The following is a 25,978-nucleotide window of genomic DNA, read 5'->3' on the forward strand; positions in this document are numbered from 1 at the left end:
TATTACGCAATACTGTGGAACTGAAGATTTGGTCTTACTTTTCAAAAGTTCGAAATTCGAAAAGACCCCCCCCCCCCCTTTTTTGAAACACCCCATGGAGCAATAACCACAAAACTTAATCCCAGTCTTTCCTTTGTAGTATGGAACCTTGTAGTACTACTTGAGAGAGATACATACACTTAAATACAAGTTATTGTCTGAAAACTAGAAAAATACTTGTGTTTGGCACTTTTTGGCCCCTAATTTCTACATGTTTTAGGCAATTAACCCGAAACTCAATCCCAGTCTTCCCTTTGTGATATGGAACCTAGTGGTACAATGTCAGAGAGATCCATACACTTACACACAAGTTAATGTCTGGCAACTAGAAAAAAAGATATAGGTATGTGGTATGAGTGCCAATGAGACAACTCTCCATCCAAGAAACAATTTATAAAAGTAAACCATTACAGGTCAAGGTACGGCCTTCAACACAGAGTCTTGGCTCACACCAAACAGCAAGCTATAAAGAACCCCAAAAATTACTAGTGTAAAACCATTCAAACGGGTAAGCTTTCCATAAAAATTATTTTGCATAGATAGTGTTGTGTGCCATACAGTACATTCTATTGAATATGTGATATCTTTTTAGTAAAAGAAAGTGTTGTGCCCTTACTGCACAGAATACTAAAATACTGAATAAACATTGAATTTATTAAAAATTTTGAGCACAAGAAATTGGGCAAATTCCATAATTAACAAGAATGTGTCCCTAGTACTCGGATGCCCCATCTGCACTACCATTGTCTATGTTCAGTGGACTGTGAAAATGGGATAAAATCTCTAGTTTGGCATTACAATTAGAAAGATCATATCATAGGGAACATGTGTACTAAGTTTCAAGTTGATTGGACATCCACTTCATCAAAAAATTTACCTGAAGCAGGACAGACAGTGGAACAAACGCACGTGCAGTCCATAAAACATAATGCCAATAAATGGGTCATAATAATAATTCCAAATTTAAATAATAACCTGTTTACTGTGGATTCATTTATTTTCATGATTTTACCTGTGTCTCTCTTTATGCCAATAGAAAATGTGTTCTTTGTTGAGTATATAAATGTGTTGTTACCTAAGAAATCCATAATAATTGATATACATGTACCACTAATAATAATCAATCCACCTACTTAGACATGGTGGCGTTACATTTCTATTGCTCTATTTTTCTGTGTACTGTATTGTTTACTTTTATCTGCCTGTCTGTCTTATAAGTGTGTTGCTCTATCTGTGTACTGTATTGTCGACTTTGTATCTGTCTGTCCGTCTTATAAGTGTGTTGCTCTATTTTTCTGTGTACTGTATTTTCGACTTTGTATCTGTCTGTCCGTCTTATAAGTGTGTTGCTCTATTTTTCTGTGTACTGTAGTGTCGATTTTGTATTTGCCTGTCTGTCTTATAAGTGTGTTGCTCTATTTTTCTGTGTACTGTAGTGTCGACTTTTATCTGCCGGTCTGTCTTATTATTGTGTTGCTCTATTTTTCTGTGTACTGTAGTGTCGATTTTGTATTTGCCTGTCCGTCTCATAAGTGTGTTGCTCTATTTTTCTGTGTACTGTAGTGTCGACTTTGTATCTGTCTGTCCGTCTTATAAGTGTGTTGCTCTATTTTTCTGTGTAGTGTAGTGTCATTTTGTATTTGTCTGTCTGTCTTATAAGTGTGTTGCTCCTATTTTCTGTGTACTGTAGTGTCGACTTTTGTATTTGCCTGTCCGTCCGTTATAAGTGTGTTGCTCTATTTTTCTGTGTACTGTAGTGTCGACTTTTATCTGCCTGTCTGTCTTATAAGTGTGTTGCTCTATTTTTCTGTGTACTGTAGTGTCGACTTTGTATCTGTCTGTCCGTCTTATAAGTGTGTTGCTCTATTTTTCTGTGTACTGTAGTGTGGACTTTTGTATTTGCCTGTCCGTCCGTTATAAGTGTGTTGCTCTATTTTTCTGTGTACTGTAGTGTCGACTTTGTATCTGTCTGTCCATCTTATAAGTGTGTTGCTCTATTTTTCTGTGTACTGTAGTGTCGACTTTTGTATTTGCCTGTCCGTCCGTTATAAGTGTGTTGCTCTATTTTTCTGTGTAGTGTAGTGTCATCTTTTATCTGCCTGTCCGTCTTATACGTATGTTGCTCTATTTTTCTGTGTACTGTAGTGTCGATTTTTATCTGCTTGTCTTACCTATTTGCTTGTTGCTATGTTTTTCTTTGATTTGATCATTTCCTTTATATTATCTCTCCTTTTTGACTGTCTCTAAGCTGTTACTTTGTTGACTGCTGTACCCCAATGTTTGACACGTTTACCTATTATGTCTTTGTTTTGCTCACACATTGTTGACAATATAATGGTATCAAATGTGACTGTCATACAAGTGAGATGTTTAGTTAGCTATAAAACAAAGTTTAATCCACCATTTTCTACATAAGGAAATGCCTTCACCAAGTGAGGAATATTGTTCTTCATTTGTTTGATGTGTTTGAGCATTTGATTTTGCCATTTGTTAAGTATGAGCGTCACTGATGAGTCTTATGTAGATGAAACGCGTGCCTGGCATACTAAATTATAATCCTGGTAACTTTGATAACTATTAAGAGACTTCCTTGGAGTTTGGTATTTTTGTAATTTTACTTTTTGTTCAGAAAATGATTAGAATTCAATGTCTATGGCACAGATAAAATATAAACACACTAAAGTTTTGATACTTATATTAGAAGCCACAAAAGGCCAGCATCCAGTCACTGAACACAACTACAAAATGGCAGTTAATTTGTTTTCACAATATACACAACTTGTTTACACATAATATACACATCTTGTTAACATGATCCGACACACACAACAAGTTTTAACCTGTACATATGATAATGACTGCTGTAGGGAGGTAAATGAATTATTTTTATGTAGTAAATTTTAAGTAAATAATCTCTCATGATAAAATACAGGGGCTCTTTTCACAAAAACTTTACAACAAAAATTGATGGTAAGTTATACATTGTACGGATGTTCATTACTTAACAAGTTTTGTTTCTCTTAATATTTTTTGTTAAATAAGTAGCAGGCCTTTTCAGCAAATGCAGAGTTGGTGAATTGTAACATTTTCCAGTAATATTATGGTCAGTATCAGTACTAGTATTCACATTTACAATATTCTCATCCTCACCAATTTATAAAACGTTATAGGCATGTCCATTTATATCAAGAAAGTGCCTATTTAAATAAATTTAAGCAAGAATACCCATTTTCAGCAATTAAAGATGAAATCAAATTATAAATACAGTCTTAGTTATTTGAAATTTGTTTTAAATATTGAAAATAATAATCTTGTGGCACATATGAGTGAAATATTCTTAACAATTAATTAATGCCCATTTTTTCCACTAAAAACGTATTTTACAACCTTTCAATAACTTGAAGCTTTTAAGTTCATGAAATCTGTTATAAAAACTACAACCTTCTCTTTCAACAGATCAAATTTTGGAAAATAATAAACATTCTGAAACTGATTTTAAAGGTCACTTTTTCAAAAAACTATGACTATTTCAAAAGGAAAATTGGAATATGATTTAAGTTTGGACTGCATCTTGTATCAAAGAATTTTTTTTTTGCAAAGCAGTAAAAAATATAAAATCCTACAAAGTTACTACCAAACTTCTTACAACAGTTGTCTAAAGTTTTTCCTACTGGAATGATTGAACAATGGCCCTATTTGTATTAATTTGCATATTTTTTTATACAAACTATTGGTTTTTTTTTTTACCCTAAAAATTAATAAATCAATATTAGATCTTGTAGAATTTAAAAAAAATTCAGTACGAAGAGTCACAATGATCTTTAATGGAGACATTAAAAAAAGTGCACTCTTTCTATAAAATCTTAAATGTTTTTTTATTATTTGGGTTGCTGTCTGATCTCAGTCCAGATTTATGGGGAATCAATACAGATATATTTTTTCTTATGTCAGATACATTATACAATTTTTCATTCATATATCCATAGAAAATTTCACCATAAAAAACAGATACATCAATACAACAGACGCTTCATTCAGTAAAATTCTGATACTTGTTAGAGTTATCTCTCTTTAACTGTGTTTTCTCATTCACACAGGCAAACAAATGTGCTCAAAATTACATGGACATTTTTGCAATATAAATGTTAAATGCAAAAGTAACAAAAAGTATATGCTTGTATAAAAAGCTGACAATCAACATCAAATTTGTTACATTATATAACAACAAAAACGTCTATAAAATTTGTACAGTTAATTGTCTACCAAAGTTTGTACAGTTAATAATCTACCAAAAGTTTGTACAATTAATAATCTACCAAACATTTGTACATTTACAGTATATTTCATAGAGGATAGAGGTAGATAAACAGCTAACTATACATGTATATCAACATACAGCTAAATGCACCAACAAATTGACATTTCTGCTACAAATTTGTAAACTTTAAATCCATCAGAAAAAAGAGGTCTAAAAAGGAGAAGGTTTGAATTAAATTCACTGATTTTATTTCAATTTATAACTTCAACAAAAACAATTTGCAAAAAAAAAGTCTGAAATAAGGGATATTTACTCAGTTCATGCATCCTAAATTTTCACAAATGTATAGAATAATTGGATATAAGTTTTTAAGATTGATAAGTTATGTGTGTTCCCCATGCTTCATTTAATCAGTGACTGATATGTCACCAAACCGTTTTATAACATAGAAAATTAGTGACTACAGTTCAAATACATGTCAACAAACCGTTTTATAACATAGAAAATTAGTGACTACAGTTCAAATACTAATCATGATCTTCAGTTTATACAAAACATGTATCTTACATCAACATAGAGAAATGTAATAAAGATACAGCACAACTTTATTTACTAAATTTGATATAAAATACTGGAGCAAAAAAAAGAACTCTCACTCATACAGGTTTATGTTGTGTACAAGTTGATTCTGTACAGACATTATTGTACAAGTTATCATTTTATAGACATTATTGTACAAGTTTTCATTTTATAGACTTTATTGTACAAGTTTTCATTTTAGACTTTAATGTACAAGTTATCACTATTTTGAAACTTGATTTTTTTCATCAGGTGTACAAGTGTATCAAGAAGAATTAACCAGATGAGCTTGATGTTGTTTAAATCACAGTAAGTAGTGTCAACTTCGGAATAAAATAATACTCCCATTACATGATTGGTTTAGACTATTAATATTTTCTTGACTTATACCAGATTTTAATGCCCAAAATATCTTATAATGCCCTTCAAAAAAAATTGTCTAATTTTTGCAGCCAATCAAATTTTGACAGCAACAAGCTAAATTAAAGACTGTCTGTTTGTTTTATCAAATTAATTATGAGATTTCCAAAATACTGATAACTTGTACAAAAGGTATGTAAAAGTTATAATTCATATACTTACATGGACACAACATATTCAAAATACATTCTTACTAACAGTTACAACTCAAACTATTGTATTATTTGTACACGTCACTATTTCTACAGCACTTAAAATTATTTGAGATCCTTAGTAGACAAGATTCCCCATTTTAGCAGATCCTTAGACAAGATTCCCCATTTTAGCAGACCCTTAGACAAGATTCCCCATTTTAGCAGATCCTTAGACAAGATTCCCCATTTTAGCAGATCCTTAGACAAGATTCCCCATTTTAGCAGATCCTTTTCTGTCATGAATAAATTTTCTTACTGTTCTATTCCATTATTTAGATGGTTGAATTCATACCTGCCAAGTTTTCAAAATGGCCATGGGGGTTTTGCGTGCAAGATGGCTGTCATACTTTTAAAAAACCTTCAAGGGGGCTTACAGTGTAATGTTGTTTTTTTGGCTTCTTCATACTTTTATAAGCCTCAATTCATTGTAAAATTAATTGTTTTGTTAAAATTGTGGACATAATTGCTCTTTAAAAATTCCAATTTGGGAGCCTCCATGGGGGAAATCCCCCGCAAATAGTGACAGTTGGCAGGTAAAAATTACAAATTTGAAAAAAATGTATAATATTAATATCAAAATTGCTTGTATGGAAAAGGTGACAATATCTAAACAAAACAAGACAATTACATTAAACATTTCAATTTTAAAATGATATTTGGACAGTCAGAAGTCTTTGTGTGTGATGAAAAAAAATCTTATTGTTCAGAATGACCTTCATTAAATGTGGTTTAAACAATGATAAATGAAGACCTTTCGACAACCTATATAATGACAACATTAAATATTTCAATAATTGAGCTGTGTTGGATAGAAATTGACTTTATGCAAATGTCCTTGTATAAGACTGATTAATTTTAGGACATCCAATCAGGGGCGGAACCAGCCATTTTAAAAAGGGGGTGTTCAAACTATATGTCCCCATTCAAATGTATTGATCGGCTAAAACAAGGGGGGGGGGGGGGGGGTTCCAACGCCCGGAACCACCCCCCTGGATCCGCCAATGCCAATTATGAAATAAAAGGTCTGTTTTGAAGAGTTCTTATACCAACTTAATTTTCAAACAGTTACAGACTTTGTAAAGAGATTTTTTAAACACAAAATAAGTTAACAGATGTATTGATATTCATTTTCATAAGTTTGATTTCTATTCGACACAGCCCAAATTATATTTGACCTATTTGACCAGTCTAACCGATAATGTAAAAAAATCTTATTCAAACTGATCTTGCATTAAGTGTGCTACAACAATGATGTATGAAGATCTATATACAACCTATAGGTCATTTAACGATATGACCAAAGAAAAAAGTATGTATTTACTGTACCCATACCTATCCTAATTTTTATCCTCTACCCTAAAGTACTTTTTAACACTTTTGATTAAGCACTGTTAAAGTCACAATGTTGCTCCAATAGACGCAATGTAAAAAAAAAAAAAAATAAATAAATATATCCCTTCCTACCTACCCATTTTTTCCCCAGAAAGTGACAATAAACACACATACTTTTTTGTTTGGCCTATGTGATATATATCATGAGCAATAGCTTAAACTGTAGTCACTTTACAACTTTTACTTTTCTTCTCGTCACCTGAACTTCCTTCAGATTTCACACTGTTCAAAAACGAAGCTCGTCTACGAGCCATCAACATTTCCGTTTTTGTTGCATGCTGGGAAACCGGTGTCTGTGCAGTTTTCTTAGGTGGCGCTGCTGGCTTTAAGAACACATCATCATCGTCTATCCGACTTTTGTTCAAGTCCACTTTACTCTCAGTGTCTGATTTGACAACAGTAGTAGATGGCTTGTAATTAAATGGCGGCACCAATGCAGATTGAGGACTTGTCTTTACATTATCAAGGGAACATACACTACTGTTTCTTTTCTTATTATCTTTTTCCTTCTTTCCTTTCTTTTTATTCATTTTTTCAATTTCCCTGACTTCACATACAGACACAGAATGAACTGAATGAACCGAGTGAATAGAATGAATACTCTCACGTGATGAATATAACGATGTTTTTGATCCCGATTTTTTCGATTCTGAACTTTTCCTACTGAATATATTTTTCAGTCCTTTGGGAAGAAAACTTTTGCTACCTTCCTTTTTCTCTTTTGATTTCTTTTTTGGACTAAGTGAATGTTTATTTAGCTCAGGTTCTGAACGAGAAGTATTGCCATCTCGCCTTACCCATATAGAATCTTCGTCATCACTAGCTACACTAGCAAATGATTCCTCTGTATTTCTCCTCCACGAACTCATAGTTGAACTTGCTTGACTAGAAACACTTTCGTTCATAACACTACCAGCTATGCTCCCATTGGCTATTGACGATTCCAGTAGCAGTTTCACAGCTTCTAATGATTTGCTTGTTTCGTCTGCATCAGGAACTTGAACACTACTCTTATCCAAGTCAGATTTCTTTTTCTTCCATGTTCCAGAATCGATTCGTTTCTCCAACGACTTCAAATCAAAGTCTCCAACAGATTTATTTTTATCTGGTGAAACATCTTTACTACTTGAACAACTAGTTTTTGAATAACTCGTAGATTCTTTTTCTGAGGAAATACTACTTTGTGAACTTTTTCTTCCTACACTTGAGTTATTTCCCTTAGATTTCAGTCCATCATCATCCTTGTCTTGAAGTGATAATCCTGACAATTTCATGACCTCATTATCAACTTCTTCATCAGATTCGTTATCTGGGCATGGTAATTGACTACAACGATTCACAGTCACTAACTTATCGTACGTTGAACTACGACTTATTTCATCCTTTTGATTTTCTGATTCTTCATCAATCGAAATGTTTTTGGCACTCAATGTATCAGTTTTCGGTGGCTGGAGTTTACTTCCTGAATTTGCTCTCGGTAATCTTGATGGAGATACTGTAGAAACTGGAAGTTTTGAATTATTTGATTTTGGCGTGCCTTCATTGAAACTGTCTTCTTTTTTCCATAAACCAGCTATTTTACTTCCTACTTGTTTTTTGCCCACAACACCAGCACTACCTCTACGATTTTCAGAAGAGAATGAGGAAGACTTATTTAACTGACTTTCACTTTTTTTATTAGAAGGTGGGTTAGTGGCAGAATTTTTTCTTCCTACTGGTGTTGAAGGCCTAGAGTTATTTTTCAGACTTGCAATACTATCAGATTTCTTCAAGTCACTTTTACTTGACACTTTCTTCAGGTTAGGATTTGATCCGGTATGTTTCAAATTTTGTCCAGATCTATTTAGATAATTGCCACTACCCGATTTATTCAAGTTAACATTGCTGCCTGATTTATTCAACATTTGTCCACTTCCAGACTTATTCAACATCTGTCCACTGCCTGATTTATTCAAGTTTGTGCCAACTTTATTCAATGAATTGCCACTTCCAGTTTTAGTAACGTTTAACTGTGTGCCACTAAGAGTCTTCTTCAGATCACTATTCACAACTTTATTTTTAGTGTTTTTCACTGGTGTTTTAGTTGTCTGACTAGGTCCACTACTTTTAATAGTTTTCATTGTTTTGGCAACAGTCTTATTTGATTCCAAGTTTTCTTCAGTTGAGTCCATTATAAAGTTATGAGAATTTAAAGCTTTTACCCATGAATCAGGCACAGCATTTTCCTTATTTTGCTTTTTGCCGCTACTCAATTCAGATTGTCCATTATCTACATTGTCCACATTTTCCAATTTCCTATTGTCTTCATAAGACCCAATAATTGGTGCGTTTTCAAATGACGATTCCTTAGTAAATGTTCCTTGTTTTACTAAAGGTTTAGGTTTTTCAGCGCTATTAGCTATGACTTTACGATTCGGAGTTGTTGCTGTAGGTAAGCGTGATGGACTATTTTTTGCATTAACTGATAGTCTGCTAACTGGTGTAGTACCATTTGGTTTTGGAATAATCTTAGGTTTTATTTGTGCTTTAGTTGGTGTGCTACTAGCCTGAGGATGAGACCTGGACCTTGCTGGTCCGCCTGGTCTGGCCATAGCTTTTGTTGTATTGACCTGCTTTGCATTGATTGCATTCATTTCCTGTTTAGTTGGTGTAGGTTTTTGTAAATGTGGGGTCCTTGGACTATACAGTGGCTTCCTACGGCCTCTGACAGACTTATCAGAGTCCACACTTTTCTGTGGTGTCATTGGTTGTTTTTCGTTGGGTTTCACAATTCTTGGTCCACTTGAAATGGAAGAATCTTCAGTTGGAGTTGATCCCGAAAAGTCACTTACTTTTTCCGAATGTACAGACCAAGTCCCAGACTTTTCTGAAGCAGTATCTGACGTATATCCACAAGAAACTAATGACATTGTCTCATTATCAATAAACATATCTTCATCCATGCTACTACCAATCATACGTTTGTGTTGAATTTCCATCACAATACGACTGGCATCGTTCAACAGACTACTTTCATTTTCTGTTGTAAATTCCTCCTCAAAGGAGCACTCTGGATCTTCACTTCCATCTTCAGGCATGACAAATTGCATTGCACTTTGTATATCTTCATTTGTTATTGTTACGTTAGCACTACAAACATTATCTTTCAAGGTCACATCAGCGCTATCCAAAGCTACATCCTCGTTACTGCCACCAGAATCAAAACCAAAATTATCCAGTCCAATTATAGGGTGTGCTGCAATTTCCCGAGCAATTTCATTGACCTCTTCATAACTTGCTTGTTTTGGATGATCAATGGGTCCATAATCGGTTATATTATCATACTGCTGATTGAACTTTTCTAAGCTACGATTCATTCTCTTGTCATATAACTGATCATTAGAACGGACATTCTTACGTCGTGGTAAGCTATGGTATCCATGAATTGTTTGGTTGTTATTATCCTGATAAGTTGGAATTGCTTCTACAGAATAATGCATTGTATGTCCACGATATTGTCCTGATTTTGCTAATTCCATATTCGAAAATTCTTTTCTTTCTTTTATTCCTTCATTGTCTTGTGATCTTGATCGTTTCCAAGCACCTCGCTTCACATCTGCTGGTTTGGCAAAAATAAACTCAGATGGTTTATCCTGTGCTGTCTTTTGCCATGAAGAATAACGTGATTCATGCGATGTTTGATGTCGACTTCGGCCATTGTTCATGTATTCAAAATCTTCAGCAGAAGAACAACTTCTAGACATTCTGCTGTGAACTTCTGCCTGTGTTTCAATCGTGCCGTGATATTCAGAAAACGGGAGACCTGAATCGATGGAATGTCTGTCTTTCCTTACATGTGATGAAATATCTTTCAAAGAGGAAGAATTTGGAACACTTCGTCTTGACGAACTTTGTGATTTGTCCAATTCACTTTTTGGTCGACTCTTCGGTAAAGCAGATGTAATACAGTCATTAAGCAAAGCCTCGTCAAGTTCTGAGAATTCTGCATCATCATCATCATCGTCATCATCATCCTCATCAACAATATTAGTTTTGTTTAATTCTTCAGTTTCTAAACTTTTTACTGACTCTGATTTTGAAGACTTTGTTTCATCACTTGACTGACCTTCAACTTCACGTTGAAGGTCAGGATCTGGTAAAATGGATGATCCAGAACTTTTAGATGTTTTTGAACTTCCAAGAAGTTTAGCAAGTTTTTCTGATGTTGAATCTTTATCATCATCAATAATACCAAGTGAACTTAATGAATCACTGCAGGAGAAACTCTGGGGTGTATCTTCAACATTATAAACACGAACAGAATCTGCAGATTCGCTATGAATAAAGACCGAATCGTCAACTGAATTTTGAAATGTTCTACTGATAGATATGGACTCCTTGAAAGTTGCTGATCCAGTTGTTACTGGATGAGAGAAATTTATAGGTATGTCCGATGAATCAATTGTTAAATCACTCATAGAAGTAGCACTTGAAAAATTATTTGGAGTATCTTCAGTTGCATATGTACACATCTGATCTGTATCCATGTTCTGTATACTTGAACTAATATGACTTGAGGTTCTCTGAGGTTGGAAGGCCTTTGGATGAGATTCTGGTTGACTTTGTGCTTGCTTTTCCATCATTTGAAAAGACTTTGTATTTGATTTTGTTTCTGTTCCTTCAGCCTTACGATCAGTATTATATTTTTGAGAATTTTTCGCCTGAGTATTTTTATCTCCTAATTCTTTCCCTTTCGGCATAGCAGACATTATAATCTCAGAAAGTAGGTCATCACTATCATCGTCAAACGAACTTCCTTCTGACTCTGTATCATTGTCTTCCCCTTTTAATGTTTTATCAGCATTGTCTTGCTCTATATCATCCTGTTCATTTTCATTCTCAGTTTCACTTTTCACTTTTAATTCAGGTTTTGGACTCAAGCTTTCGTCCCCTACAGACAGATTTGTAGTAATTACACTAAGGTCACTTAGAGAAGTTGCATGTGAAAAACTAATGGGAGTATCTTCAGTGGCATAAGTAGTAACGGCATCTTCTCCTTCATGTCTATCAAGATCAGCTAGCTGTTTTAATTTTTCTTTATGTTTCTGCTCTAGTTTTGCTTTATCTGTTGACTGCTCATGCTTAGGAGAAGTTGGCATTGACATATTATAGGGAGTATCCTCCACAGCATAAGACATTACCATATCATCATCCGGAATTTCAACTTCGTCAACATCTTCAAAATTAAATGGATTGGCCTTCTTCACGCTTGGCGACACAGCAGCTGATCCATTCATCGGCGTTCCTTCAGTGGCATATGATGTAACAGAATCTCCATAAGAATCATAAATGTCGACATCTCCTCTCAATATATTTTGAATTTTCTGAAAGTTTTTAGGTTTGTTTGCATTTTGGATCGGTGGTGCCCCTTCATTTGCATAAACACGTAAAGTATCACCTTGTGGATGCTGAGCAGAAGGTCCAACCTTATGGAATACTTGAGAATTTGTTTGCTGTGCTTGTAAAACTCTTCCCCCTTGAGGCTGACGATTTTGTTGTTTGGCAGATGTTTGATTTTTACTATAAGGAACATTTTCGTCAGCATACTTCTTCAAACTATCCTGATTTTCACTTCCTAATTGATAGTTGTTTTTAGGTTTTGGTTGTGGTTTTGGTGGCACCTTTTTGACATTTGCCTGAGGTGGTAAACCTTCATTTGCGAACAGCTTGACATCATCATCGGCAGCAGCACTATTGGTGAAATCTTCAGAGTGTGACATTCTCATAGCGGTTTTTTGCTTCTGTTTGTCTGATTTATTGGGCGATTCACATTTTGAGCCATTTTTCTTTTTTATCATGTTGTCGGAGGAGCTTCTACGCATCTTTCTAGGCATAGCAGCACTGATGCACTGTTTCAAAATATCCTCTTCCCCTTCGGAGACCTCAGAATTAGATGACTCATCTTTCTCATGGTCATAAACAACAGTTTCATCATTTTCATCGATATTCGTCAAAATATTTATATTATTCTTCAAATCCAGTGGCTTGATAGGTTCAGGGTCATCAACTGTCAATGAACTGAGAACACTGCAAGTTTCAGAAAAATATGGCGGGGTGCCTTCATCAGCGTAAATTCTTGGTGGTTCATCTTTGCTTACAGTTGAGGCAGTGTCCATTGGAATTCGTTTAATTGGGTTCTGAGGACCAGGAGGAAGAGGTCTAACCATTTGAACATTCCTTCCCAGCAGGTTTGTAAACTGTTTTGGCAAGGAAGGGAAGTCACTCTGTTTGCTTCCAGCATCTGATCCCTTTTCTTGTTCTTGTTCAGGGTTCGGACTTCCAGGCATACTTTCACTTGGTGAATCTGGCAGTTCACTAGGGGAGACAACTTCACTAGCTCTGCGACTATATTCGCTCACTACTGAACTATGGACAGAATGACCATCAAAACTAGTCAATGAGTCTGGAGAACTACACCTAGAAAACATCAATGGAGTGTCCTCAACATGGTGACTATCATCAAATGTAACAGTTTTTCGTTCTTTTTCTGAACACTCTGTACTGTCTGAATCGCTCATCAATTTCTGCCTTCCTGTAATAGGAGTATATTTTGGCGCACACATCGGTTTTTTCTGAGGAGTATCATCCTGTTCATTAATACTTTGTAGATTGGAGACTCCTGTTGTTGGAGTTTTATCGCCTCGATCGTGAGCCTCACTGCTATGTAAACTACTCAATGAACTAACCCGCGAGAAACAGATAGGTGTGCCTTCTTCACAATAAGTCTTAATTTGGTCTTCGGCCGTATCATCATCATCTGGAGCATGGAATGACTGCTGGATGTCATTCTCTTCATCTCTACTGCTATCTGGACTCATTTCCTTGTCCTCATTATTACGACTATATCTGGGTATTACAGTTGAACCAGTATTATGGTCTGTGTTCAGGCTACCAGATCCACTTCGTTTCTCTGATCCAGAACCACTTTGTTTCTCATCAGCCTGAGAACTATAATCTGTGGGCTCTTCCTTCATCTGTCCATCCTCTGTATCATTATGGTCATGATCATGAACAGGTTTTGATAGATCGGTCAAGGAGTTTGCCATCGACAAATAATATCTTGGTGTGCCTTCTGTGTAAAATGTCGTGACTTGATCTTCATTACAATGCATTTCTTCTATTCGATCATTCATCCATCTTGCCTCTTCTAACTTACAATCTGCACAGTTTTTGTATGGGTCCTGTTCTCTAGGTTCATAAGATCTTGACCTTTCAGGTTCATAACCTCTTTGCTTTTCAATGTAAGGTTCATCATGGTTTTCAGCATATCGAACGGAGAAATCAGTCGGTTGGTCATCATGGTCAAGATCAGTTTCTGTATATGATGACGACATCTTCATCATGACTTGAGGTGGTGGGAAACTTGGTGACATCATTCGTACTTGTTGTTGGAAGCCAAAACGGTTAAATGATGGCTGCCCCGAAAATGAATGATTCATTGGCAGCCTTGGTCCCATGTTTACATGTTGATCTGATGCAGGTCTAACGAAGGCATGTCTGGGAGCAGGAGGTAACTGTGGTCGGATGGTCGGTGGTGAAGGTGTGTTCTGAACATCAGTGTACTTCATGCTATAATCTATTGGCTGATCGTTGTCCTCATCTGATGATGACTGAGCATTGTATATCATATTGCCAGTCGGTGGCATACCATAAATAGGATTGTTGCCATAGTTCATCATGACAACTTGCTGGTTACCACTAGATGGCATATTAAAGCTACGATAAAGTAAGGCGTGTGGAAGTGAGAATTGTCCGTCTGCTTTTGAGGCTTGAGGATTGACAATAGCTTGTTGATTCATATTACTTTCCAACAATCTCTGAGCTTCCACTTCTTTCATTGTCTGGGCTATTCTACTATTAGGATTTTTGAGCTGAGAATTTTCTTGTGGAACATTTTGTCTCTGTCCAGTGTTACGATCCAAACTTCCACCATGATGATCCTGTAATTGTTTGATACCATGATATCGTAACCTGTCGTGAGAAATATCTGAATGAGTACTTCCAACACTGTCCTGACTCCCGGATCTAGCGACACGTTTGGGAGACAATAATCTACTGTCAGATCTAGGTGAATTTTCCCCACTATTACTGTGTTGATATACAGGACCTCTCGGTAGACCTCCATCAACATCGTCACTTTGGTTTATATTTTGATTGACAGGAAATCTGAAGTGTGATTGGTCCTTATCTCCTTGACTTGTATCAGTTGGGCTGTCACGCGGACTTTCATTATTGTCACAAGTTTCCGACAGATTCTGGTCAATACTTTCTTCAAGTGCTCTTTGTTTTCTAACATGTAGCATTGGCCTGTTCATATTTTGTTTTAAGTCCATGTTCATACTTTTGATCGATGGAAAAGCAGCTACCAAATTTTTCAATGCCGCTGAACTTCCCATAGCAATCATTTGATGTTTCGAGTTCACTAGATTTTTTAACATGCTGACGGCACCCATATCCCATAATGCCTTTTGATCTTCAACACAACGTGCAGATAAATTCCACAATGTGCCACAAGCATTGCTAACAATTGTTAAACTAGCCGATCGTAACTGTCGCAGTAATAGTGGTAAACAGTTCTGTTGCCGTAGAATTAATCGATAGTCCTCGCGCACAGTAATATGACTTGAAATGTTCCTCAAAACACCACCTCCATTCTCTATGACAGCAGTAGTTTTGGACGGACTTTTATATGTTAATGTTTTGACTAGAAATTCCAAAGCACCCTCAACAGCACATATTTCTGCTTTATTTTCACTTCCATGAGCAGATAAGTTCCAAAGAGCACTAAGAATACTTTTTAACGTGGCTTCCTTTTTCACAACCATTGAAGCTCTCATTAGAGTTGTAGCTGCACCAACATGCCGTAACGATTTTTTGCTAGCTAAATCAGCCTTCCATGACAGATTACGCAAAACACTTGCAGCAACTTGCACTAAATCTTCACAACTAGATTTTAATTGTTCAACAAGTCCTTCCATGAATCCATGCATTGAGCAGAGAAGAGCTTTATTTGTTCCATCACCAAATGTCAGATTTGTCAGCGCCATACAGCCATAACGACGTAATGTTATATTGTATTGTTCTGTTGTATGGCCGTGAGTTAGCTGATCAACTTCAATTAGGTCAGCTATTGCTTGTACACCACCTGTAAAATTAAAACAAAAAGTTTATGACAAGACAATAACAATGTTTTGTTTTTTCAAAAACCATACAGGATAATGATTTTGTGGATAATCCACTTATCTTGAATTAAACACCTTCTAACCAGCGATATTTTAAGATATTTACACATATTTAGGACAATTATTATTTGCAATATTGTAAATTAATTTCTATTTCTGGATTACAAACTTTTGTTTAGTTTATAGGTAAAAGTATACCATAAATTTAAATGTCGAACAAAGTACTAAAATTGATACCCATAAAACTAAATGAATCCACAGTATTTTTCTACTGGCAAAGTCTACAAAAATTAGTTTTCAGTTATCCATCAATTAATTATTTTTAATGTGTATCAAAATATGTGAGTGCATTTTACCTTTTTTTCACAAAAGAATGTACTTTAGTACTGTATGATTGACTAAATATAAGTAAGTAAGCAATTTGTTTTTGCATACAGATCTTTTTTGTGTCAAAATGTTTATAGCACCATTTTCTATGATAACTTTTGTAATTTGATAGAGAATAAGTTGCACATGTTTAGCAGCAATAATTACAGATGGTGGTAAAGAGTTATTTTTGTCCAACCTGTTTTGCCATTTTTATTTCAAGTGCAGCCGTGAAAAAGGTTTGTTATTTCCCATGTTTTGTTAAATCGGTAAAAGGAAATTTTAATTGTTTGTTCATCGTGAAATGGCAATTTTATTTCGCGTTCTTCCGTGCAAATACCCCCCGTTACGTCCCTCATTACATGCATAGTTAGGACAACATGTTAATGAGAGATATGCCCTTAATAGGTTTCTGTCACAAAGACTTAGATTTTTTATGTGTATGTTCACATGGCTGAAGAATATATACCCTACTCAATACATTCTTTTTCAGACTCCAGCCAACCAGTCTTATTCTAGCTCAAAAATGATACTTTGTTGTCTTAGAAACAGCAAACAACAATTTAAAGTCTTTGGGTTGAAACAGCCAGAATCAGAACCCATGACATCACATTGAGTATGTATTAATTACTGTAAATTCAGAAATTATTGCAATGTTGTTAATATTTAGAAAAAAATGCAACAAGGTTATATAATTATAATCACAATAATTTAAACTCGCATTTTGTAATATTTTATATGAATTTGTTCAATATCGCAAAAATTAAAATCACTTTTTAGTCTAAAATGACAAAATCGTATTAATAAATGCCTGCAGTAATTTCTGAATTAACAGCATTTTGTGTATACTATACTGTTAACACATATTGAACAATTCTAAAAATACTAACCTAGACAACAGATAGCATGGCGATGTTCCTCATCAAATGACAATTTCATCAGAGCAGCTACTGCAGGACCAGGATGGTGCTCCATGTCACCCGTCCTAGGAGCTGGAATTATAACAAAAATATTTTTATAATGGTAATGCGTTTTGGTACATTTCAAAAATTTGTTATTCTAAGCTTTATATTCATATGTATAACATCATTACTTTGCATTTCATAGGACTTTCTAATTTTGATTGGCTGACGACAACAGCTTGGGTATTTCAAAATTATATTTTATTTCCCATAAAATGTAACATCTATGATGGAAGGTGATCTCTGTGACAACATTAATGTATAGAAAAATAAACGAAAAAGCTTTATTTTAATCCTTATTTTATTGTTACAGGAAGAATTTAATTATAAGAACTAAATGTTTCTTTTTGTAATTTTAAGAGGGTGTAAAATTGTTGATTGTACACACATTTTTAGTCAAAAGCTTTTCGACAGTCACTACAAAATGTTATTCAGTCAACACATTCACGCCCCAATATAATTACAAAAGAACCATTTAATTCTTAACCGATAATTTTTAATACTGCAATTTTTGCATAACAGCCAATTTCAATATGAATGATTATGTAGCTGAAGGTAATATCTTTGGTTAACTTGCTTGCTTGCTGCATCATGAAGCCTTTGTTAGGTAAGGTACACTATCCTACTTTAGTAGTAGGCTAGTCCTACAGACAGATTGATTGGTTATATGTCGGACTAGTCTACTCTTAAAGGAGGGTAGTTTACCTAATCTAACAATGACTTCATGGTTCAGTTAGCAAGCAAGCTAAACAAAATTATTACCTTTAGCTACATACGCATTGCATTCTGCATGTGGCTGTTCAAAGCTAGGAGCCGGAAGTTCAGTGGTTGTCTTTGGTTCATGTCTGTACTACTATTTTTGGTATTAAATTGTTTTTTTTAAATTAGGCCATTAGTTTTCTAGTTTGAATGGTTTCACATTTTTCAAGTTGGGGCCTTTGATAGCTGACTATACAGTAGTGGTTTTACTCATTGTTGAAGACCGTACAGTTGCCTATATCTACTTAAATCCTCTTTATTTGAACTCTGATGAATAGTTGTCTTATTCGCACATACCACATGTCCTAATCTTTTTTATTCTGGGACAGCCCTAACTGAATACTTTCATTAAGGTGGTACCTAACACTACAGGGAGATAACTCTGTAAAATCAGCTATAGTTGTTAATGTTTGTAGCATTTTGGTCTTTTGTGGATAGTTGTCTCATTGGAAATCATACCACATCTTCTTTTTTATATAAACATTTTAATTACGTTAACTTGTATAGTTAAGGAAATATAAAGCTTCTCAATGATCAAAATTAGTGTTTGTCAAACTGCTTTATATCCAACCATTTGTTTCTAAGAAAGTGATTGGTTCAATTTTTTTTAAATTTTTATATTTTTTTCAAAGGGTCAAAGTTAATATCTTGTCAAAAATTTATGAAAATTAGACAAGACAAGTTAAGTTTAGTCAAGGTGTTAAGTACCACCTTAATTTGTAAATCTACAAGTCATTTTACAAAAGTTTCATACCTGGTTTTTGTTTTCCCTCATCATCTTCATCCAGACTATCTCTCAGCTGATCACAGTGTGCTCTAAGTTGCTCCAGTAATCGGAGCACCCTAGCCTCCCTCCGTCCACGTTTGTCATCAGGGTGTGAGTGTACAATGTTATGTAAAGCTGCAGCAGCCCTTGCTCGTGCTTCTTTACTCCCCCTGGTGTTCCCCAGTAAGGCTGAGTCTTTGTCACTGCCATGGAGAAGCTGGATCAGGAGTGGCATGCAACCTAAAATGATAAATTATTTATGCAAGTTTTTCAAAAATTAATATATATTGTTCTTTTATATGTATAAATGTTTAAAGTGACCTATAGGTCCAAAGGGCCAGGTGTTGATACATGTAATTACAACCGCTTATTGAAATATTGTTTATTATTGTAAAACACATGTCACTATAATAAACAATTTGGTATTGGTATTATATTATATTATTATAAGCTATGTACAGCTAGTTTTCTGAATTCTACTATCATAATGTATTTTTGTAAATTGATATATATATATGTGCAATGATCACAGATAAATATGTTTAAAATTAAGAATAGACAATGAATACACATTATATACACAAGATTCTAAACATTAATTTTCAAACATTTGTATTCATTTTTAGATATTTGTTTGTTTTCATGCTTTGTTGAATCTTCAAACAATATGTAAAACAATTGGTTGATTTTCTATGAAGGTCTGTGTCCATTGTTGAAGGTCGGTTAAAATTCTCTTGACGGCTGCGTTAGTCACCTTTTTAGAGGAGGGGTGCTGCCACATTGATCATTGCTCCTAATTTACTCCTATATTTATATCATAGAGGCAGTAATCAATTTCCAGAGTATCCTAACACTTTCAGTGACACATTGTCACATTAGGCTGACCTGTCAGCAATACTTTTATCCATAAACGTTTTTTCTCCAGTTTCACCATTAACTTAAGATTGAGTCTAAACTATACAGGATCGACTCCTGAACTTTTATTTACAAAAACGAGTAGTTCTACACTAAATGAAAATTCATAAAAATGTCAAAATATGATTTGACAAGAACACCTACCAGATTGTCTCATGGCGATACAACTGTCCTGTGAACTAGACATCGCTAATAACGTACGACTCATATCATCTTTGTCATGTGTTCCTAACATACTCAACAGAGAATACACCATTTCAACCTGTAAATATACAAACATTTATATTTGTATCATACTTTAATGTTGTCTAGACTTTCTCAGCTTATATATATATATATAAAAAAAATCTTTCAAAAATTTTAATGCTTGTATCATTTTTTCATATTGTCTAAAATGTCTCAAAAGTTCATCCTTATAATTATAAATATCAAGATATGAGTTAGTTGGAAAATACAAATTGAGAATGTGTCTATTGGTCGCAGAAAACCACTGGCTTGTCAATGTGCAGAAGTTTTATAACAATTGGTTGAGGCAAACTAAATTTGGAAAAAAAAGGTCATAAACAATACATTCAGCAATTTTACCATTTATAAAGGGGTATAACTCAAGAACGATAAAATTGGAATGGTGACTTTAATCAAAATACTGCAAGTTCAGAAATTATTACGATGTTTTTATTTTTGCAAAAAATGGGACAGGCTTATTATCGCAATAATTTAAACTCGCACTTTGAAATTTTTAATATGGATTAAACAGTATTTTACTCAATACCTCAAAAACTAAAATTGCATTCTAGTAAATGCCAAAATTGCAATAATAATTTACAGTAATGAAAACATCATTTTACCTTAGTTCCAAATGGTTGTGGTTGGCCTGCAGCTCCATTCAATTCCTCAGGTGGTTCTCCAATAGAAGGAGGATGAGGTTTATTAGGTAACTTGGAATTCTGGGAGTTATTTGTATTTGTAGAGTTGAAGGACATAATACTAGCGCTGTCCTGTTGCTGTTGTTGTTGAGAAATACCTTGGATACTGTTCTCTCTAGAGTCTACAAAAGATAAATGGTTAAAGGTGGTACCTAACACTACAGGGAGATAACTCTGTAAAGTCAGCTGAGCGTTTTAATTACATTGTGTTGTTAAGGGAATGTTAAGCTTCTCAATGATCAAAATTAGTGTTTGTCAAACTGCTATATAACCAGTGTCTTTTTTTTCTGATTAGGGACGACATCAAAAGATCGATGTAGGATAAAAAACTTAAATCAAATAGTTTGGGGGTGGGGGGGGTTAAAATTCTGCAAGTTTTGTATATCTAAAATCGATTTTTACATATATTCCTATTGGTAAATCAATTTTTCCCAAATTAAGTTAAGAGGGGGGGTGTGGGGGTCAGTGAAAAAACTATGTGAATTAAGTTTTTTATCCTACATTGAACTTTTGATGTCGTCCCTTAATTGGTTGGTTCAAATTTTTTGAAATTTTGATATTTTTGTCAAAGGGTCAAAGTAAATACTTTGTCAAAATTTTATGAAAATGAAACAAGCCAACTTAATTTTAGTGCAGGTGTCAGGTATCACCTTAATTGGTTTAAAATGTCATCATTCAGGATGTTTCCATAAAAATTTGAAATAACATTTTCATAGAAGACGTCTTTTTTCATATGAGAACATATTTTTCTTATAATCATGGGCAAATACTTATATGTACAAATGAAACTTATTTTAAAACAACATGATACTCTGTATTTTAACAAGGCTAACAATAAATCATTATAGCACATCCAAATGACACATAGGTTTGAGAAATGGCACATCCAAATAATCAATGGCCAAGTGGTCTAAGTAATTCTACTACTTTGATCACTAGCCAGACAACACTGCGGTTGTGAGGTCGAACCCTGCTTGTGCGGGTGTACTAGACTCCAAATTTAATTGACTAGGATTATCAGTGTTTCTATCAAAGGTTAGTGGTTTTCTCCAGATGCTTCCTCCATCAATAAAAACTTGCCCCCACAAAATAGCCCAAATGTAGCACTTAAAAGAGGTGATAAAACACCAAAATCCAACCAATAAGTAAGCATGCAACTTATAAACTGTTTCAACTGATAAACTGTTTACTGTAAAACAACATAACAAGTCTAAATTTGAAGAAAAAAAATATGGATAATGTGTCTATGGGCCACATATGCTGAGTTTCTTACATTTTGTTGAGGCAAACTAAAGTAAGAGAATGGAAACAAACAGATTTAGCAATTATTTACATTTTTTAAGAGGCATAACTCATGAACTGTTTAAGTGGCACTATGGTGAGAGAATAAAAATGTGAAATATTTGTAATGGTTCAAGAAACAAAACCCTGCAGCCTTTTACCTTTTTTGAGAGGGCTGATTGGCCAGGCACCATGGTAAAGGGACGATACATTAAAACTAGCATCAGGGTCAATAATGGTGGCATCTGCAGCTTCATCAGTCGTTAAGTCAGCTGTCTGTATCGCTATGGAGATATTATCTACTTCCTCTTGATCTTGTTCTGGTTCCTGAAAAACATGCATGCATGGTATCAGTTTATTGATCAATAGTTGGGGACCAGTGATTTATCATTTTCTTTAAATCAGTTTACTTGTACATCTTTAAAAAGATGTGATATTGTAATCAGTTTTAAGCTTTTTTTGCAGGAGGGAACACTGTTTTACTTGTACATCTCTAAGTTGATGCAATATTCCAAGTTCCAACGCTTGTGTTCCTTACCAGGAATTCATTGAGAAAGGGTTTCCTGCTTGCATTGATGCTTTAAGATACTTTTAGTTACCCTTAATATTACCTTTATTAAAAATTTCACACATAAGACTTCCAATATTTTAATGAACAAATGTTGTTATTTTCAAAAGCCATATGATCCAGGTGATTTATTACTGTTTATTTTTTGTAATAAAATTAACGGTACCAATTTTCTTGCACCAGATGCGCATTTCGACAATACATGTCTCTTCAGTGATGCTCGTGGACAAAATATTTGAAATCCAAAGCTTATATAAAAGATAAAGAGCTATAATCCAAAAGGTCCAAAAAGTATAGCCAAATCTGTGAAAGGAATCAGAGCTTTGCATGAGGGAGATACATTCCTTAATTTATAATAACTTCTATTATTTTGTAACAGCAAATTTCAATAACACAAAAAAATCCGTATTTTCATGCCAGTACCGTAAGTATGTTTGCTTTAATTCATAATTATCTCCCCTTCTCAATTCAACTATAGATCCACTGATTTTTTACTAAAATATATAAATGGTCTCATTCTTAATCTTAAGTACTGCTGCCTTCAGTGTTGTGATTAACGTTCTGTGGATTTTGGTTATTTTCATCGGTACTAATTTTTGTGGATAGAATAATGAATGCATTTCTGTCATGTGTCTGTTGAAACTGTGAATTTAGAAATTTGCATCCATTAATCGTTTGTGATGTGTTTATAATTGCTTGTTTTGAACAATAAATGAAATTTATAAATTTATAAATGAGTTTCTGGGAATACGTAGAAAATTGATATGGTTCCTTACATTTTCTACTTTAATTTTTAATATAAAAAAAGCCTTTGCCAATGAAATAAAAAGAATAACTAATCAAGGAATTCAAATACCAAAAATATTCAACTTGGGACAGAACAACACAGATTATTAACTCATATGTTGCTCAGTTACTCGTTGAATATTTTTCTCTACTCAAATTCTTCGATTAGTTATTTTATAAATATTCATAACAGATCTTCTTATCATCATATTTGGAAAACACTGATATTTTAGGTTCACCAAAACCCATCAAATGACAAGAATATCAATGAATCCTTATTCTGTGGATTCATTATTTTTGTGGGTACCAATTTTTATGGTTTGAGGAAAACTTTCATATTCGTGGATATTTTATTTCGTGGTTTTGGCAAACTCTGTATTCTTCCTTTAGAAAATTTGTAATTCTTTGAACATTTAAATCGTGATTCTCCTGAACCCATGAAATCCACAAAAATTGGTATCCAATGAATATCAATGAATCCTTATATTCTCTCCCTGACTTCAATGAATCCTTATATTCTCTCCCTGACTTCAATGAACCCTTATATTCTCTCCCTGACTTCTATGTTTACCTGGTTATACATATCTTCTGATTGATCATTATCTGTAGACTCTGACATATTAGATAACTGCATCTGTTGTTGCTGAAATAGACAAATTAAAATTTGAAAAATTGGCAAAGCGTTTTCATGTTGTGGTGGACACACTGTTTGGCAGTCGCCCATCCGCTCACCTGCCACCACTGTACATCTCCAAATTAATAACTGATTTTTACTTCGAAAATCTGGTTAAAATTAATCATATTACAGCATTTGCTGCATACATGGAATTATTTCATATTTTAATATTGGGTCTTTAATAGCTGACCATACAGATTTTTCTCATTGTTGAAGGCTGTACAGTTGCCAATAATTGCTTACATCCACTTCAGTTGCACTTTAGTGGATAGTTGTTTCACTGGCAATCACACCACATCTCCTTATTTTTATATAGAAGTTGCAAGAAAATATCAAGCATCATTAGTAAGACAATGGTGGATTTTAACTAGCTTTCAGTAACTGTGAGAACTCAGGTTAGGGTGAAGGTTGGTGCCTGTTTAAACATGTTAAACCAACTGCATATTTATGCAACTGTGCTGACTTAGGAGTCTGTTGTTCAGTGGTTTTTGATTGTTGATTGTTGGTGTGGTGCATAGATGTTTCTTGTTTTTATATAGATTAGACTGTTGTTTTTCCTGTTTAAATAGTTTTAAAGTAGTCACTTGGGGGCCCTTTATAGCATGCTGTTCAGTATGAGCCAAGGCTCTGTGTTGCAGGCTGTACTTTGATCTATAATAGTTTACTTTTACAAATTGTGACTTAAATGAATGAAGAGTTGTCTCATTGACACTAAGGGCTTTGCTCGTTGTTGAAGGCCCTATGGTGACCTATATTTGTTATTTTCTGTGTAATTTTGGTCTCTTGTGGAGAGTTGTCTTATTGGAAATCATACCACATCTTCTATTTTTTTTTATACTCATACCAGAGTACTTATAGATTATCATACCCGAGTTCGTTGTTGCTGACTGTGTAACCTCATAATCTCTTCCTCTATAATTCTTACTCTCTGTAAACGAGCCTCTTGTCTTTGTATTATCTGTTCATTAGTACCGAGTGTCTCCTCAAACGTGTCCCGTACCTTCTTTGCCTCTAATTGATACTGTCTTCTCGTTAAGTCTAACTGTCTATTATGCTGAAATTAAATATTATAATTATAGAAGTGGTTTTTTTTTAATGACACTTATATTCTATGTAACATTGTACAGGCAATTTTTGTTATAAAGTTGAGGCTGTTAATTCAGAAACTATTGTGAGGTTTTTATCAATGTGAAAAATGTGATTGGGTAAGTTTTGCAATAATAAGAACTCACATTCTGATCTTATGCAGCTTTTTTCTGAAATTGTAATAATTAATCTGGTAGTTTTATACATGTTCATTCTCCATAACTTCATCTTTAACAATCATCCCTGAAGAGATGAAAACTGCAAATCTGCTGCAGTATAATTGGTACCCTTGACAATTAGGGTTGGTTGAAAACAAAACTGTACGACAAAAGAGATGATTTCAGCTTCCCAATTGTGAACTTTCTATTTCTATGTAGCAACATTCCAGCAGCACCTGCATACAGGAGTAAATATCTCCCAATTGATACAATATGCCCGGGCTTGTATTTCCTATCATGATTTCCTTGATAGAGGATTGCTACTCACAAGGAAGCTATTAAACCAAGAGAACCAAATGATGAGTTGAAATCATCCCTTCGTAAATTATACGGACACCATCACAAGTTGGTTGACCTTATGGAATAACCATTTCACAGATGATATCGGATATATTCCTTACGTCGTAATTACAATACTCTTCCCTTTTCACGAATGTGACCTACCGAATTAGAATATTTACTGGATTTGTTATAACATGAGCAACACAACGAGTGCCACATGTGGAGCAGGATCTGCTTACCCTTCTGGAGCACCTGAGATCACCCCCAAATTTTGGTGGGGTTCA

The 25,978-nt window shown here is 34.3% G+C and overlaps 1 protein-coding gene across 4 annotated transcripts in view; it reads right to left on the reverse strand.

Annotated features, from left to right (window-relative positions):
• Nucleotides 1-2,719: 2,719 nt before the first annotated feature.
• Nucleotides 2,720-25,978, reverse strand: part of LOC143052601 (uncharacterized) — a 62,370-nt gene continuing 39,111 nt past the window's right edge. For all 4 annotated transcript variants that reach the window (XM_076225665.1, XM_076225666.1, XM_076225668.1 and 1 more), the window contains 8 exons: nucleotides 24,977-25,162; nucleotides 24,004-24,075; nucleotides 22,240-22,405; nucleotides 20,720-20,919; nucleotides 20,016-20,133; nucleotides 18,945-19,196; nucleotides 17,360-17,461; nucleotides 2,720-16,066 (listed from right to left, as the gene is read on the reverse strand). In XM_076225665.1, the coding sequence (XP_076081780.1) occupies nucleotides 7,038-16,066; nucleotides 17,360-17,461; nucleotides 18,945-19,196; nucleotides 20,016-20,133; nucleotides 20,720-20,919; nucleotides 22,240-22,405; nucleotides 24,004-24,075; nucleotides 24,977-25,162 (10,125 nt within the window). In that variant the 3' untranslated portion in view covers nucleotides 2,720-7,037. The remainder of the gene's footprint in view (nucleotides 16,067-17,359; nucleotides 17,462-18,944; nucleotides 19,197-20,015; nucleotides 20,134-20,719; nucleotides 20,920-22,239; nucleotides 22,406-24,003; nucleotides 24,076-24,976; nucleotides 25,163-25,978) is intronic.

The sequence above is a fragment of the Mytilus galloprovincialis genome, chromosome 11 (assembly GCF_965363235.1).
Source record: "Mytilus galloprovincialis chromosome 11, xbMytGall1.hap1.1, whole genome shotgun sequence".
NCBI classification, from domain to species: Eukaryota; Metazoa; Mollusca; class Bivalvia; order Mytilida; family Mytilidae; genus Mytilus; species Mytilus galloprovincialis.